The sequence below is a fragment of the Tasmannia lanceolata genome, unplaced genomic scaffold, assembly GCF_043159265.1.
Source record: "Tasmannia lanceolata isolate RefF3 unplaced genomic scaffold, GAP_Taslan_0.1 ptg000018l, whole genome shotgun sequence".
NCBI classification, from domain to species: Eukaryota; Viridiplantae; Streptophyta; class Magnoliopsida; order Canellales; family Winteraceae; genus Tasmannia; species Tasmannia lanceolata.
Genome location: NW_027518695.1, coordinates 27,864,760 through 27,881,767, shown reverse-complemented (window position 1 = coordinate 27,881,767; position 17,008 = coordinate 27,864,760). Strand labels below are relative to the sequence as shown.

At 40.0% G+C, this 17,008-nt stretch overlaps 1 protein-coding gene across 2 annotated transcripts in view; it reads right to left on the bottom strand.

Annotated features, from left to right (window-relative positions):
- The window catches only part of LOC143849819 (dynamin-related protein 3B-like), a 65,090-nt gene that overhangs the window by 10,029 nt on the left and 38,053 nt on the right, over positions 1 to 17,008 (bottom strand). For both annotated transcript variants that reach the window (XM_077359023.1, XM_077359022.1), the window contains exons 9-17: positions 13,242 to 13,351; positions 12,850 to 12,942; positions 12,647 to 12,739; positions 12,392 to 12,529; positions 2,198 to 2,311; positions 1,978 to 2,079; positions 1,493 to 1,535; positions 1,055 to 1,200; positions 513 to 659 (exon numbers count right to left, since the gene is read on the bottom strand). In XM_077359023.1, the coding sequence (XP_077215138.1) occupies positions 513 to 659; positions 1,055 to 1,200; positions 1,493 to 1,535; positions 1,978 to 2,079; positions 2,198 to 2,311; positions 12,392 to 12,529; positions 12,647 to 12,739; positions 12,850 to 12,942; positions 13,242 to 13,351 (986 nt within the window). The remainder of the gene's footprint in view (positions 1 to 512; positions 660 to 1,054; positions 1,201 to 1,492; positions 1,536 to 1,977; positions 2,080 to 2,197; positions 2,312 to 12,391; positions 12,530 to 12,646; positions 12,740 to 12,849; positions 12,943 to 13,241; positions 13,352 to 17,008) is intronic.

Here is a 17,008-nt window from a genome sequence, read left to right as displayed (position 1 = left end):
GCTCACTTTGTTTCATTGCTCAGTTCCCATGACCCCTGACAATTAAGGATGATTATGAAACATCTTCAGGGTTAGGCAATAGATTTTTTTAAGAGACTGTAGGGAGCCTTAAAAAACGGTACCAATACAACTACCATTGCGAGCCTTAAAAAAATTGAACACTCATTAAATGGTTAGGCACTAGATTTAAAAATTGACAGATCATTAAATGGTTAGGCAATAGATTTTTTTTTCCATTTTGGATGACATCTTCAGAGAGCCCATTTGTTTGCCACTATAAGGTCTTGAACTCAATCTATATACGAAAAGCGCAAAAAGTCCTTTAGGATCTCTGCGTTACTATTTATAGGGATTTTGTCAAAACTTTTAGAAGTAATGATTGAGCAATGAAAATTTCAGGGTGCATAAAGAGAGCTGGATCGACGGAACAAAAAACAGTTCTCATAGCGCACAAATATGTGCCAATGTATAACAAAAATAACCAATTTTTCAGAAGCAACAAGAAGACTTACCAGGAAATACATAATTGCTTTAGGGACATAATCCTCAACATTCTTTCTGACAATGTCATAATATGATCTCAATAGCAACTTCGTAACTATTATTTCAACTTCCTCATGCTCGGTATGGGTTTCTGAGGGCCTCAAGATGGAGGGTGGCTGAGCCATGCAGGATATCAGCGTCAGGATATCAGTGGCACGCAGCAGTTACAATCATGGTTTTAAATTTCAACCGAAATCCAAAATTTCGGATTTCGGTTGGGACCGAAACCAACTGAAATCCAAAATTTTACGAAATCCAATTTTGGCTCTGATTTCGGACGAAATTTCGTTAAATTATTTTTTTTTCAAAAATATATAATTTTTCCGGAATTTCAGCCGAAATTAGCAAAATATTAAAATAATACTTTTTTACCGGATTTCGACTGAAATTTTGGGAGTTCGGCCGAAATTTCGGTTTCGACGAAACCGAAATTTAAATCCATTGTTACAATGTGAAACCTGATATAAAGCATAGCCAGACACAACATAGAATGAATGCCATGCGCATTTACCTCTTTTAATTGGATCGTAGAGGAGTGCTCCATGGTGTGTGCGAGTTCACTATGTGAATTGCTCATTGAGCTCTCTCTAGCAGGACCATGGTTCTCGCTACCACCAAAAATCGATGAAAAACCCCAACTTGACCCAGAGGTACTTCCTGATTAAATATTCAATTTAGTACATCACTATAATAATTAGCAAGTCATTAGCCAATTTAACATCCTGCATAAAAGACGGCCCAAATAGATTGTTTCCAAACGGCCACAGCCGACCGCAACTTGCACACAGGTTTTTTATGAAGAATGAATGCTATCAAGAACATATGCCTATAAAAGTTAGAAATCACATAGCCCGAGCATACGATAATAATCACCACTAAAATTTCAGATTAGATATCAGCATTGAAGGTGTTTATAGTGCAATATCATTCGTTCAAGATAAAAGATTACCAGCTGATCCAGGCTTCTCAGCATCTGCACCAGGTCGAACTCCCTATTCATAATACACAGGCAAGCACAGTAACTTTAACCATTAAATTGTGCTACAATCATGGATTTAAATTTCGGTTTCGGCCAGCCAAAACCAAAATTTCAGCCGAAATCTGGAACAAAAAAAGAATTAATTAATTATTTCCAAATTTCGGCCAAAAAATACTATAATTTTGAAAAAAAAAAATCAAATTCTCGAAATTTGGGCCGATATTGCTGAAATTTTTGAAATTTCGGCCGAAATTTGGGAGAAAAAAAATTTTCGGGTTTGGTTGATTTCAGTTTCGGTCCCAACCGAAATCCAAAATTTCGGTATTTCGGCCGAAATTTAAAAACATGGCTCCAATATAGCCGGAATCGTTGTCTCTAAACAGTAAACATTCCTCAGTGTGACATCTTAAATGTACAGATAAACAGCAAGACAATAAAATAAAATATCTTCATACCTTATCAGGAACAATTCCATTGGCAACAGATCTAGCAAGAAAAGCAGCTCGAGATTTCAGACTTTTTTCAGATGCCTGTGATTTATCAGAATCTAGCCCGTCCTGGATCAACAATGCACAAACTCAATCAGAACTATAAAAAAAAACTCATTACAGTAACTCACGTTGTACGAAGCATAAGACCAATACTTTGGCATACGCGGAAGACAAGCAACATTACCTTTGCTTTGGGCAAAGATGCATTTAACTTAGAAGACTTGACTTGCTGCAGTGCGACCTCCACAGCTTTATTCCCACCAATAAAATTTGGGTGTGATGTGTTTATATATTCCATCTACAAATTTAGTCAAATCAGTGTGAAACATCTAGTAAACAACAATGACAAGCTCATAATTTAATAACGACTACAAAAGAGAAAACAATGCAAAGAGAAGTGTGTGTGTGTGTGTGTGTGTGTGTGTGTGTGTGTGTGTGTGTCAAGTAACATTAATAATAATAATAATAAGAAGAAGAAGAAGAAGAAAAAGAAGAACTCTGTATCAAGTAACATTAACCGGTACAAGAGAAAAGAAATCTTGTGTCTAAGGAAACCAATCTGAACACAACAAATAAATCCAAAACCAAAGACTTAAACGATGCCGACTTATTTTCCTCTCTCAAGAATAAAGCTATAGTTAAGAGGTTAGGAATTGCAAGAGAATAAAACAAGAAAACAAGGGGGCATAGGGCTTCCTGCAAGATGAATATGAATAAACCAGGAAAGAGTTCCTCGACTGAGTCCAAATCCACAACCAAGTTCCCACATAATCCATGTTAGAGTTCGATAACTTTGATTTCCCTTGAATGTATGAAATATCTTCTCTTAGCATGTTGTCATAAGTTCTTTTGAAATATAGTTTTTCCTGTTTTAAACGATTTGTTAACAAAGTAAAATAAAATAATTAAATTTTAGAATAAAGCATCTGACTCTATCAATCGGTGAATCGGGCAAGAACTCACATAATAAAATTACAAACTAGCATACAGATATGGTTAGTTTTTATTCAAATATACTTTTCCCCATTTTTTCAATGAAAAATGAAAATTCATAAATTCATGCACTAGTAAAAAGGGCTGCCCAGTGCATGAGGCTCCCGCCATTGCGAGGTCTGGGGAGGGCTAGATGTACGCAGCCTTACCCCTGCATTGCAGAGAGGTTGTTTCCGTGACTCGAACCCGTGACCACCAGGTCACAATGGAGCAACCTTACCATTGCGTCAAGGCTCGCCCTCTAAATTCATGCACTAATACAAGTGCAAATACAAAAATTCGACAATTAATTGATGCATATGCATCATAATTGAATAAACAAGCAGGAAAAAGCAGCACTTACCAAGCAAAAAGATAAAAAACCCAAGTTTCTCTATGCACTTTGATTGAAATTTCAACTTGTCGATCGAAGTTTTATGATTTATATACTAAAACATTACCAAAATCTATAGATGTTAACATAAGGATTCTGTTTCGGTGGGAATGGAAATAGAAAAATGTCAGTTGTTTCTCCACGACCTTCCCTAAAGCCATGAGAGTGAGTGAGAAAGACGTCCTCGTAAAGGATATTTAAAAGTGTCGGTTTCAACCGAAATTTAGAACCATGGATAAGACCTAGAAGGAGGTAATGATAGCATTCTAAACTTGAGTGTATACCATGCGGCAATGAGGTAAAGGGCCATACTAGCAAAACAATGTGTAGCTGGTTAGATAAGAAGTTATGTTTCAGTGGTGGTAATTTTGGTAAGAAACGAGGATTTCAGAAGGTTACTACGGTGATGCATATCAAGACGCTAGAATGGTCTTGTCTCGATTACCTTCTAGGGAGGATGGGTTTTGGTAGTAGATGGAGGGGATGGATCAAAAGTTGTTTATTATCAGCATGGTTTTCCATTCTCATTAACGGATCCCCCAAAGGATTCTTTTAAGTCCTCTAGGAGATTGAGGTAAGGTGACCCTCTTTCACCATTCCTTTTTGTTATTGTGGCAGAAACTTTGAGCAGATTAATGGAACGCGTAAAAGGGCTAGAATGGTAAATTGGCTTAAGTTGGGTCAGGAGGGTTTTGAGGTGTCTCATTTGCAGTTTGCGGACGACACCCTTTTGCTTTCTGCACCTCAGGCATCGCAGATATTAAACTTGAAGGTCATCCTTAGATGCTATGAATTAATCACCGGACAAATATCCAATTTCCATAAATCCAAAATCTTTGGTTTAAATATTGACTCCCATAGGGCGGGTGACTTAGCAAGAATTTTGGGTTGTCAACTGGATCAGTTCCCCTCTACCTATTTGGGTGTGCCGCTTGGCAAAGTGAGACCGAAAAAGCCTCTATTGGACCCTATTGTGGAGAGAATTGAGAAGAGGCTTGATCCCTGGAAGCGAAAGTTGGTGTCTAGAGGCGGAAGATTAACCCTTATTAAATCAGTTTTGGCTAACACCCTGGTCTACCATCTTTCTCTGTTTAAATGCCCTATGAGTGTTGTTAGCCGAATTGAACAAAGTCAGTGGAGATTCCTATGGGGGGGTCAAGTCAGAGGAAAGGTAACCCTTTGGTAAATTGGAAAAAGGTATGCACCCCCTTAAAATGGTGGGGGGGTAGGAATCAGAAGAATCGAGGAGGCAAATTTGGCACTATTGGGTAAATGGTTGTGGAGGTTTGGTGAGGAGCAATCTCAGATGTGGGCCAAGGTCATAAAAAGTAAGTATGGGGCAAAGTTGGGCCATTGGGAATCTGAAGATCACTTTGGTAAGCAAGGAGTTACTGTTTGACGTGTAATACTTCGAATTAGACATCGATTCAATTTGGGTACAAGGTTCAGGGTTACTCTAGAGATCGCATAAAATTTTGGGATGATGTTTGGTGTTCCATTAATCCGTTGAAAGATACTTTTCCTTCTCTGTTTTTGGTGATGGACCATAAAGATGCCTTTGTCAAAGACTGCTTTGAAAGGAATGGGGATAGTGTGTAGTGGATACCGAGCTTCAGAAGGAACCTCTTTGAATGGGAACTAGATTCTGTCGCAAGCTTTTTCAGTTTCTAGATGGGTGCTACAGCAAACAAGAAGAAAGGACAAAAGGATATGAATCTATGTTAGCCCAAGGGTTCAACAAGTACTCCCATTGAAATGTTTTGATGATTAACAAACTCAATTTGACATAAAAAAGGTTTTATGTACTAATGATTTCCATTAGCTAAGTTATTGTGTTCATAGCTTTAGTACATTCAAGATTGCACAACAAATGGCAAAATTATTCAAGCTCAAGGTGAGAACAAAGGCATGAAGAAAGAATCATCATCAATGGCAAATCAAAGCTAAGACAAGACCAACCCAAAGGCAAGACAAGGTCATTCAAGAACAAGGTTGAATTCAAGCTCTACAAGGATGGAAATCAACTCAAAAGCTCAAGCAAGGCTCAAGCATCAAAGGAGTTGATTGAAGACAAGTCAAAGCCTCTACAAAGTGCCAACAAGAGTGAAGACCAAGCTATTTTAGAATGTATTAAAATAACCTAAATCGAACTTAAGTGGTTAGTGAATGTTTATTGTGGTGTCCTCACATATTTGGACCCTCATAACATTCCATTTAACTTGATTAAATTGAGTTCCAAAAGCCCAAAACAAAACAGCACTAAAAAACAGGAAAATCTGCTATTCATATCCGTAAAATTTGATAAAAAACCCAATTCACCCCCCTCTTGGGTTGCTAAGTGGAATTTCAATATGGGACTCTACTGGCATCTTCTCTGTTAAATCCTTCTACAACAATCTAGTGCCTCTCTCTGTACCCTCCATTGAAGCAAAAGTGTGGAAAATCCAGGCTCCACCTAGAGTGAGCATATTCTCTTGAGCGGCTCTTAGCGGCCGAAACCAAACTATTGATTTCCTACGAAAGAGAGGTATGTGGCTGGTAGATCATTGTCATTTGTGTATTGAAGCCGGAGAGTCGATTGACCATATCTCCATTCACTGTAAAGTGGCTAGATTGGTTTGGAGTAGTATCTTGTCCAGATTTGGTATAGTGTGGGTCTTTCCATCCAAGCTTATTGATCTATTGGAAGGGTGAGCGGCGGCTCCGTGGAGGAAGACAGTAAGGTGCTTTGGAACACTTTCCTTCTGACATCCTTATGGGTGCTATGGAAAGAAAGGAATGCTAGAGTATTCGAGGATGTGGCAAAATCCCCTTATTTTTTGTTCATCAAATCTATTGCTCTGGTTATTACATGGTTTAGAACTCTTCCATTGTTTAGATTTACATTGGCTTTTGACTTCTGGGAGGGTTGGAAGGAGGTGTGCTCTAGCGTGGAGAGGCGGGATTCATACGTTCAATATTGGGAAGCTCCAGCGGATGGATTGCTTAAGCTAAACTTTGATGGCTCTAGCTTGGGTAATCTTGGGCCGGGAGGCATTAGTGGAGTCCTAAGGAATTCAAATGGAGAAGTTAATTGGGCGTATTCAGGTCCAATTGGGACGGGAAATGCCAGTGAGGCGGAAGGGTGGCCCATCAAGGATTAAAAAAAGTCTAAACACAGACTCCTTGGATAGAACGATAGTGGAAGGTGATTCTTTGAATATCATGCGGTGGTTGAGAGGCTCAATTGTCCCTCCTCGGAGATTTTCTCAGTTCTTTGATGAGATCCAAGATAGGCTAGGTGATTCTTCCATCGTCTTTGTTAAAGTATAAAAGATTAAATACTGCCTTTCTCCAACAGCTTATGCTTTTGGAGACATTGGTAAGTTTCCACATGGAATCAGAGCCAAAGGCGTCGACTTCAAACCTCCTTGTTATAAAAAATCCACATGCAATGGTCAACCCAAGAAGTGGGGCCACATGTGCCACATGTTTGCCAAGTGGGCCACACGTGAGGCGGAGTGTTAAAGTAAAAAGATTAGATACTGCCTTTCTCCAACAGCTTAAGCTTTTGGAGACATTGGTAAGTTTCCACAGTCTTCAACCATGTAAGGAGGTCGGCGAATTGTGTGGCGATGGTCTTGCTCGTCAAGGAGTGGGAAAGGCGGTTTTGGAGATGTTTGATTTTCTTCGCCCGTGATTGTCGCTATTTTTTATTTTCTCTATTGTACCTTCTCTTTGTACTTTGGAGTCGACTATCTCAGTCTTCTCTTTTTCTATGAGTGAAATTGCAACCATTAAAAAAATAAAAATAAAACGGTGGACAGAGGACAATTCCTATTAACTTTCCACTCAGTAGGGTGAATTGCAATAAGTTGAATTGTGAACTAGAAAGCCCTTTTATGTGGTCTCCTTCAAGGCTTTCTGGTGTAGGTTCCATAGAACTCATCTACATGCTTGGGGAACATATCATAAGGCGAATGCTTGCGTTCTGTTTTAGAGGTCAGTCCATCAGAATTGAGAGCACAAGATTTGGATTTTGCCAAGATGAGGATTGAAGCAAGAGTCTCATTCAATTGAGTGGATAATAGATGGGGTTTCTCATATGATGGCGTGAAAGAGGAAGGAGCTTCTTTTTAAAGGGAGACAATGGAGACTAGACGCGTTGAATATGACATATTCATAACCAAGCCATGGGTGCTATTCTATAATGTCTGTCCAGCAGGCCTCCCGCTAACCCGAGCCGAGCATTCAAATATCTGTCCCACATGTATATGAGAGTGTACAAGAATTTGCCTTTTTCATCTAATGGTTGCCAATAACAGCAAATTGATGAAATATATTCTTGAATTTATTCATAAACTCAAAGATACTATGATTCCACTTCTTACATTTCAGAAGCCCTGTCAACAATTCTATGATCCAAGCTTCAAATTGTTTGGAATAAGAATCACGTAGAGTATTCCAAATTCTCTCTATGTCGTGATGTCAAGGACACAAGCAAGAAAATTTTGGACTAAGAGCTAAGTTCAGCCAAGCTATAATAGTTGATCCTTGGATATCCAAGATTGAAGAGTCTTCTCACAAAAATAGCCTTCTATCGAATGGTGGAAACACCATCTCCCTAATATACTCTATGGGAGCAAGATATATTTGATGCAGTATGGGCCAGAACAGATGCTTATATGGAGGAACATGTGGCTCACCTGTCAGTGTCACGACATTTTGATATTGATTGAGTTGGAGGGACTTATGCTGACTAAATTCGATGAAGTCGGCATCACTTGGACTTTCGCTGGCTGAATCCATATTTTGTTACGCAACTTAAGTCACCGTCACTGGTACTTTGACTAGACTATAGGTAGGTCATAATGGGGCTTGTGGACTCGTGACGCTTAATGTCTTCAGTTTATAAATAACCTCAAAGGAGCAAGAGGCTCCAAGGACGCTTTTATGGCATTGAGGTACCTACTTGTGTGCAAAAATTGTTTCAACCACAACTTTTAATCCGACTGTCGGATCTAATTTTATATTAACTTGGGGCTACTTGAGACGTTGCATCCAATAATGAACACAATGCCATCGGCTAACATAGCCATGCACTCAGATCGTCACTCCAACAATGTGTGTTGAGAGTTTTTGCATCTTTAAGTTTTAATTTTAGCCTTTTTTTTCTTTTCACAATTAGCATAAATATTTCATTGTAACCCATTTTTGGGGACATTGGATATTCCGTTTAAAGAAAATGTAGTGAATCATTTAAAGAAGGATTTGTAGAGTTTTAACCACAAATTTTGGCTCCTCTTTTTATTTCCTTTGGTTTCATGAAACACCGGGTCGATCGTAAATTGTTTTGACATGGTTTGTAGCCAGATTATTCCATACTCAACACAATCCTGAGACCGCTTGCATCATTATGCCATTAAGATGGTCAAGAATGCACTGACCTTAGCAAAGGGCGACATTTGAACAAACTAGAGAAGGAAGTTGTCATTCGATTGTTTAGCTGTAACCAATTGGGTAAGTAGAAGAATCTCTAGCTCATGTCCTTGACATCACGACATAGAATGAACTTTGGAGCACCAAAAGATTACGGAAGGACAAGAAGGCATGGAATAAATGCAGTATGGGGCTTCCCCTTCTCGGCCCCGAGTGCAACAAATGCTGCCATGTCCCTTTCAATCTTAGATAAGATATAGCGCCACAAAATCACTTTTTCAAGTATGCCCTCCACCTCCCCTCCTTTTTCTCCCACTGCTCCTTTGCGTGTGCAGATCCCTATTCCATATGCCACCCCGCTCCTTTCTTAAAATAACCCCACTTTCACATAAGTTTCTTTGCCATTCTCTGTAAAACTAGGTGGAAATATCAATTACCTTTTGAAAAATGACTCTTGAAATCCAAATAACTTAGTAAAGCGGGGGCTGAGGACGTCTTCTATTTTTCAGCTTTGGGTTTTTCTTAAAAATGAGTGGAAATGACATTTCCACACCAATTTTTTTCTTGTGCTCTTAGTTTTTTTCTTCTTCTTTTCCTGATGTTTATAGCTAACTGAGCGTATTCAAGACGCAGAATCAGATGGCGGCGAAGGTATGTTTCGATTTCCCTTTCAACTGTTCTTTCTATCTCTGCATTTTCTCAAATATATTTTTGATATATAATAGAAAAAAATGTTCCTGCGCTGTAGCGCAGGGAGCTCCCTGCGCTTTACTTGGGTTATAAAGCCTCCCATTCGTCACTTTTTGTGGACCCGCAAAGGTGGACCCGCTAAACGAACCAGTAGGAGGCTTTATAACACAACTAAAGCGCAGGGAGCTCCCTGCGCTACCGCGCAGGAACACTTTTCTCTGTCTAATATAATATGTGAAAATTATTTATTTGAACTTTTCTTTATATTGGGATGGCGATTTCAACCATAATTAAGTCTTAGCTATACCTATGGTATCTGGTAAGAAGAAAAAATATTATTGGGTTGAATTTTGATCATCTGCTGAAAGTCCGTCTGTTTTCATTTCCATTGCATTTTCTTTTCCCGAATAAGTAAAGCTTTGATAGGCTGAAAGTCTGTTGTTTTTCATTTCCCTTGCATTCATTTCTCTTGCATTTTCTTTTCCCGAATAGGTAAAGCTTTGATCAAGCACTTGAGAGCCCATGACCTCAATGTAACATTGTTGAGATATTAAACTTGGTTTTGAAACAGCATCAAATCGAGTCCAAGTTGTTAAGATCTGCTACAAGACTTGGTGTAGCTTTTGGGTTTTTCTTGGAAAGATGATAAGGATGTGGTTGTTGTTAGGTTGTTTTCAAATAGCCGCTTCTTGGGCATCACAAGGACCGTTGATAAGACTTTGTCTAGCTTTTGGGTTTTGCTTGAAAAAATGATAAGAATATGCTTGTTGTTAGGTTGTTTTCAAATAGCCGGTTCTTTGGCAGCACGAGGACCGTTGATATGATAAGGTCTGTCCTCTTTTCATTTGACCCACCAAGTTTCCTCATTTGGAGTTCCACAAAGTAAAGATAAATCGATACTTTTTGTAGGCCTTGATCCTATGCAATTTTGCATGGGTGAAGGATCACCTCAGTCCCCTCATGATGCTCTACCCGATCAAGACACCTGATTACAAAAACAACTCCCAATGTATGACCCATCAATTAACATTAGATGGTCAAAGTATTGTTATATTGGTTTAAAGCTAATTAAAAACGTGTAAAACAACATGGTGCTCTTTTTTCATTCAATTTTTCAAAATTGCTTTTGCCACATCCAAATTGTTATTGCTTTGTGAAATAAAGCTAAAGCAATTTGGTCTTTAAATTGACTTTGAAAATGCCCCATGCTTCGTGAAGCGTTTTATTTAATGTTTTGCCAAATTTAATGTGAGTTATTTAAAAGTATTTTTCAGAGGGGCCCACCATTCTGCACCTCAAATTTGATTGGGTGGGGTCCACCATTTTACAACCATGCATAGCATGGTCTCAGGATACTAGTTTTTTTTTAATGGGTCTCGGAATACTAGTTAATGTATACAAGTCATTGTAACTCAACTAAGCCTTCGTCCCAAACTACTTGGGGACGGCTAATGAATTCTTTAAAAAAAATTCATGAAGAAGATGAAAGAATCTACTTGGCTCAAATTGACCAAGTATAATCCTGACACTAGTTGGGTTCGTCTAGATGGATCATTTTCTTCCATTCTCTCCTATCCAAGGTCATGTTCTCTGTTATGTTCCTAGCCATCAAGTCTTTCCTCACTGTTTCTACCCAAGTTGTTTTCGGTCTGCCCCTACCTCTTTTTACTCCATCAAATTGGCACGAGTCACTTCTTCTGGAGCATCCAAAGGCCTACGTTGGATATGCCCAAACCATCTTAAGCGGTGCTCTCTCATCTTCTCCTCAATTGGTGCCACCCCCACCTTTTTATGGATGTCTTCATCTTTAATTCTATCTAACCTTGTGTGTCCCCACATCCATCTAAGCATTCGCATCTCCGATACACTCGTCCTATGCAGATGCCGCTTCTTGGTGGACCAACATTCTGAGCCGTACAACATGGCTAGCCTAAGAGTTGTCTAATAAAACTTTCCCTTCAACTTGGTAGGTGTTTTACAGTCGCATTGAACTTCTGAAGCATGCTTCCACTTCAACCAACCTGCTCCTATTCTGTGGTTAACTTAAAAAAAAATCATTGCAACTCAAAATTTTGAATTCAATGAATCACTTCCCACGTGTGGTTTTCACTGTCTCTTTTCTTCTCTTCTCTGCATAGAGCATAGCATCTTGATTGTTTTAACATATTGTGGAGGCTGTAAGAATTCAGTGCACCAGAACTATCAAAGTAATGCTCCACAACTATAAAACTTCATTGAGGTTCAATTTGCCATGTTTGAAAAGCCCAAAGATCACAGACTAGCACAGAGCTCAAGTATAGTTTCCCAATGGGTGATGTGTTGAGCCACGAGAGAAGAATCATGAGAATAAACATTAGGTGCTACTAGAACGAGAGAAAGGGTCAAGGTGGAAAAGGACATGGCCAAAACATATGAAAAATAATGGCGCATATTCTCATGGGGATTATCAACCAAATTGAACATCCATAATGAATGGATGGAAAAGAAAAGACTGGCTACTATAATATATGTTAGACATTATATCATATACAATATATAATGATGGACCATGCATCATATGATATGTAACATATCATCACATTAATCCATAAAATTATTATAAAATTTATGGTGTCCCCTTCAAGATCTCAAATGATGGACCTCCTTTCCTTTTGAATTGATTCCTTTTTATTGGGCAAAATCGCCCATATTCTTTCTTTATAGCTTAGATCTTAGTTTTTTTCAATAGTGCACTATGCCGAAACGATGGTGGGTTATTCTGACAGTTTAAAGCCTCTCAAAAGGAAATAACTAAAGCATGCCAAATAGGTACCAGAATATATTAATTTCAGCATACTTGGCAGTGTATTGGAAATCACTAAAAGCATGCCCAATAGGTACCAGATTATATTAATTTTGGCGTACCTCCATTTTGATAATGTGTCCTATCATTGTCTCGGATGGTTCAAGGCCTTCTCGTAAAAACTTTCTTATAACTTCATCCATGCATTTCTTAAGAACAGGAAATCGTTGCAGCTCACTAACTAGACAATGGTGGCTCATCTGAAATAAGATCCACATTAAGAAACAAAATAATACATTAGCACAACCAATACAGTTCAAAATTTGAAAAAAGGCTATCCATAGACAACAAAGATGGCCATGAAAAAATAGGCCTACCTTGATCAATTCATCATAGATAAACCTAGCACACTGAAGGCTTGGATCTAACAAACGAGCTATCTGCCTTCGGACAAGAACTTCAAATGGCACCTGAAGAGTTGTAGATTAAAAATAATTGATGACCATTACACAAAAAATAGAATGACTTTCAGATCATATAAAGTTGTACCCCAAAAAAGTCATGAAGCAATAACACTTACCTCAGGTACAAAAAGAGAACTTTTGGGACCAGTAGCATTTTGAATTGATGTTTGAATGTCTTCATCAGTTAAGTCGTCACATGGATCCACTTCCTGTAAGAGGTCCGACTACATTAGGCGTAAAGGGTTTGTAGCAACATCAGTGTTAGGATAGATTATCCCAAGGGGCAAAGGTAAGCAGGTAACAGAAGGCATTCATTGTACACACACAAGACAAAATTCTTGCACTATGCATGCGATCGGTGAAGAGAGAAACAAGTATTCAAACCTTACTATGACAATGATAAATACATGGAAAAATACCAACAATTTCCATATGGTTACACGTCAAAAAAATTAGAAAACTTAAGAAAATAATTCAATACAAGGATGCAAAAAGTAACACTACATACCTCCAATCTCTTCACAAAAATCGACTGAAAAATATAGTGAATTCGCGCTCCACCAGAAAGCTCAGATGTTGACATTTCTTCATTTTTTCCCTCCACCATTGAAGAAAATGCTGAGAAAATCAAACCAGTTATGAGCTCCAAAAATGCCCTCAAGCAATTGGACAAAGAATTAAATGAAAACCATGGTTTTAAATTTCCACTGAAACTAACACGAAAAGACCAAAATATTTCCGTGTCCATCAACACCGGAACACATCAAAATCGAAATGCATACCGAACCCAAATGCAAGAGCATAAATGCATTAGTGGTATACACAATCAGTATGCGCTACATAATTATATTTACATGAATTGCATGTGAAATGTGGTGTATGTATTATGTATTGTTAAGAGATGGGAGAAGGAAGGAGAATGAGAGAAGAGAAAATGGTGAGATTGAGAATGGCTCCCCCTCACCTATGTTTTTATATAAGAGAACAAGTATGATGACCAAAATGCCCTTAGGCACAACATATACAACTTCTAACACTCCCCCTCAAGCTGGAATGTAAATATCATACATTCCTAGCTTGTGACAAATATCATTTAGCTTAGCTTTACTCAAAGACTAGATAAAGACATCGGCTAGCTGATCCACTGATCAAGTAAAGGAGACGTGTATCTCGCCCTTTTGTATTCTCTAGCGTATGAAGTGACAATCAACCTCTATGTGCTTGGTTCTCTCATGGAAGACAGGATTGGTAGCAATGTGAATGGCAGCCTTATTATCACAAAAAAAACTGGGCTGGAGAAGGTGAAGGAAAACCAATCTCTGATAAGAGAGCGCAACCAGATAAGCTCTCCACTCGTATGTTACATGGCTCGATATTCTGATTCTGCACTTGACTTGGAAACTATGTCTTGTTTCTTACTTCGCCATGACACTAAGTTACCCACAACAAAAGTGCAATAACCAGTGATGGATCTCCTATCTGCTGGAGACCCCACTGAATCTGCATCACAAAATCCTTCCAGCCTTACATGCCCATGCTTCTTGAATAGGAGGCATTTCCATGATGCCCCCTTCAGATTGCAAAGAATCTGAACCACTGTTGCCCAGTGGGAGGTACGTGGAGCACTCATAAACTGGCTAACTACCCCAACTGCGTAAAAGATATTTGGGCGAGTAACAGTAAGATAAATGATCTTTCCAACTAGCTGACGGTACCTGCCATGGTCATCTATCAAGTCTCCCTCATCTAAGAGGAGCTTTGTATTTGAGTCCATGGGAACAACACGTAGTTTCATCCCCATAGAACCAGTCACATCCAACAGATCGAGCACATACTTCCTCTGAGAGAGGGAGAGACTACTACCAAAATAAGCCACCTCAATCCCCAGAAAATATTGTAGACGACCGAGGTCTTTTGTGGAAAATTCTTTCAGCAGGAAGGCCTTCAACCTCTGTATACCACGTGTGTCACCGCATGTAAAGATAATGTCATCCACATAGACTATGAGAAGGACATGCCTAGTATTGAAACGGTGACTAAAAACAGAGTGATCAACTGCACATTGCCTCATATCAAATCGCATTATAGCATCACTGAATCTCCCAAACTAAGCTTTAGAAGATTGTTTGAGCCCATATAAAGACTTGCGAAGTCTACATACTAAGGGGGACATCTCCCCCTAAGCAACATACCCAGGAGGATGCTCCATATAAACCTCCTCAGTCAAGTCGCCATGGAGAAAGGCATTCTTGGCATCAAGCTGATAGAGGGGCCAGCCTCGGTTAACAATGAGGAAGATAAACACACTAACAGGAGGAATTTTGGCAACCGGTGAGGTCTCTGTGTAGTCAACCCCGAAGGTTTGAGTGTAGCCCTTGGCAACTAGGCGCGCCTTACGGCATTCAACGGTGCCATTTGGTAAATATTTGATGGAAAAGACCCAACGACAGCCAACTGCCTGAACCCCATGAGGAAGAGGACCAAATCCCAAGTGTGATTGGCCTAAAGAGCGGCCATCTCAGTCTCTATGGCAGCACGCCAGCCTAGGTAAGCAAGAGCCTCGGGTACTAGGAAAAGAAACAGAACACAAGGACAAGACAAAACTGCGAAACATAGGGGTAAGATGGTCATAAGAAACAACAGAAGAAATATGATGAGCGGTCGTACGGGACCGCGTACGTGATGCAATCGGGGGATCAACAGAAGCACCATGAGTGGGGAAAGAAGGTGCCTCAGATGAAGATGCTGGTATCTCTGGCTGGGAGAATGCCAGATCAGGTACAAGGTGGGAACATCGGGTCTCGCACGACGCTGATAGACCTTTGAAGTAGGTATAGAAGGAGTAGGAGTAGGAACAATAGGACTCAAAGAAGAGGGGGAAGCAACGGGATCAGAAACCATAGGAAGAGCAGGGGGAACTGGAGGGTCGGGGAGAAGGGGACTGATATCAGTACAATCAGTAAAGAAGGGAACCGACTCAAAGAAGATGACATAGGCGGAAACAAACAACCGTCTGAGACGAGGGCTATAATAGCGATAGCCTTTATGGGTACGAGAGTAGCCCAGAAAGATGCACCGCTCCTCCTGAGGATCCAATTTGTCCGGGCCGGGTGAGAGGTTGTATACGAAGCAGACACAACCAAAGACTGGTGGAAGGAGGGGAAAGGGATCCCCCTGAGGATAGAGGATCGAGAAAGGAGAAGAGTCATCTAACACCGAAGAGGGTAGGGGATTAGCCAGAAAGAAGGCGATAAGAACCGCATCACTCTAATAAGATTTGGGAACTCGCATCTGAAAGAGGAGAGTGCGGGTGACGTCAAGAAGATATCGTAGTTTCCTCTCGGCTACACCATTTTCCTAAGAGGTGTAGGCACAAGAGGACTGATGAACCATGCCATGGGTGGATAAGAAATCTCGAAAATCAGTAGAAAAGTACTCTCGAGCATTGTCAGTGAGCAAACACTATAGAGAATAATCATATTGGGTAAAAATCTCTGCACGAAACGAGTGAAACACGCGAAAGACCTCGGAGCGGTCTTTAAGAAGAAACAAACAAGTCACATGAGAGAAATCATCTACAAAGACGACAAAATAGCGATAACCAGAGAGAGAGGTGGTCTTGGCGGGACCCCATACATCAGAATGTACGAGCTCAAAAGGAGTAGAGGCACAACTAACGACTCGGGACCGGGGGGGAAGGACACACGATGATGTTTCCCGAGCTCACAGGACTTGTACTGAAAGGGCTAAAGAGGGCCAGTAACAATAGAGGACTGCTGAAGTCGCGAAAGGAGGGGGTGGCTGAGACAACAATGCCACTGGTAGGCATCAATAGAAGCATGCAACATAGCAGGACGGGGGTGCAATCAAGGCGATAAAGACAATAAAAAACACGACCCGAACCAATCGTCTTCCTAGTCGACAGATCTTGAAACACACAATAAGAAGGAAAGAAAGAGACGGGACAGTTAAGACTCTTTGTGATTCAACTAACAGAGTAAATTGAATGGGGGCTGAGGAACACAAAGTACCGAGGACAAGGGAAGACTAGAGCAAGGAGAAATAGTACCAATACCGGAAATAAGGGCAGTGGCCCCATTAGCCGAAGTAATTGTATAAGAGGTAGAGGGAAAGGGCTTGAAGGAATGAAGAGAGGCAGAGTTACCCGTTGTATAGTTAGAGGCCCCTGAATCAATAATCCAATAGCTGTAGCTTGTGAGAAGAGAAGCTAGCGAACCACTGGGCTGCACAAAAGGCGCAATAGGTACTCGACGG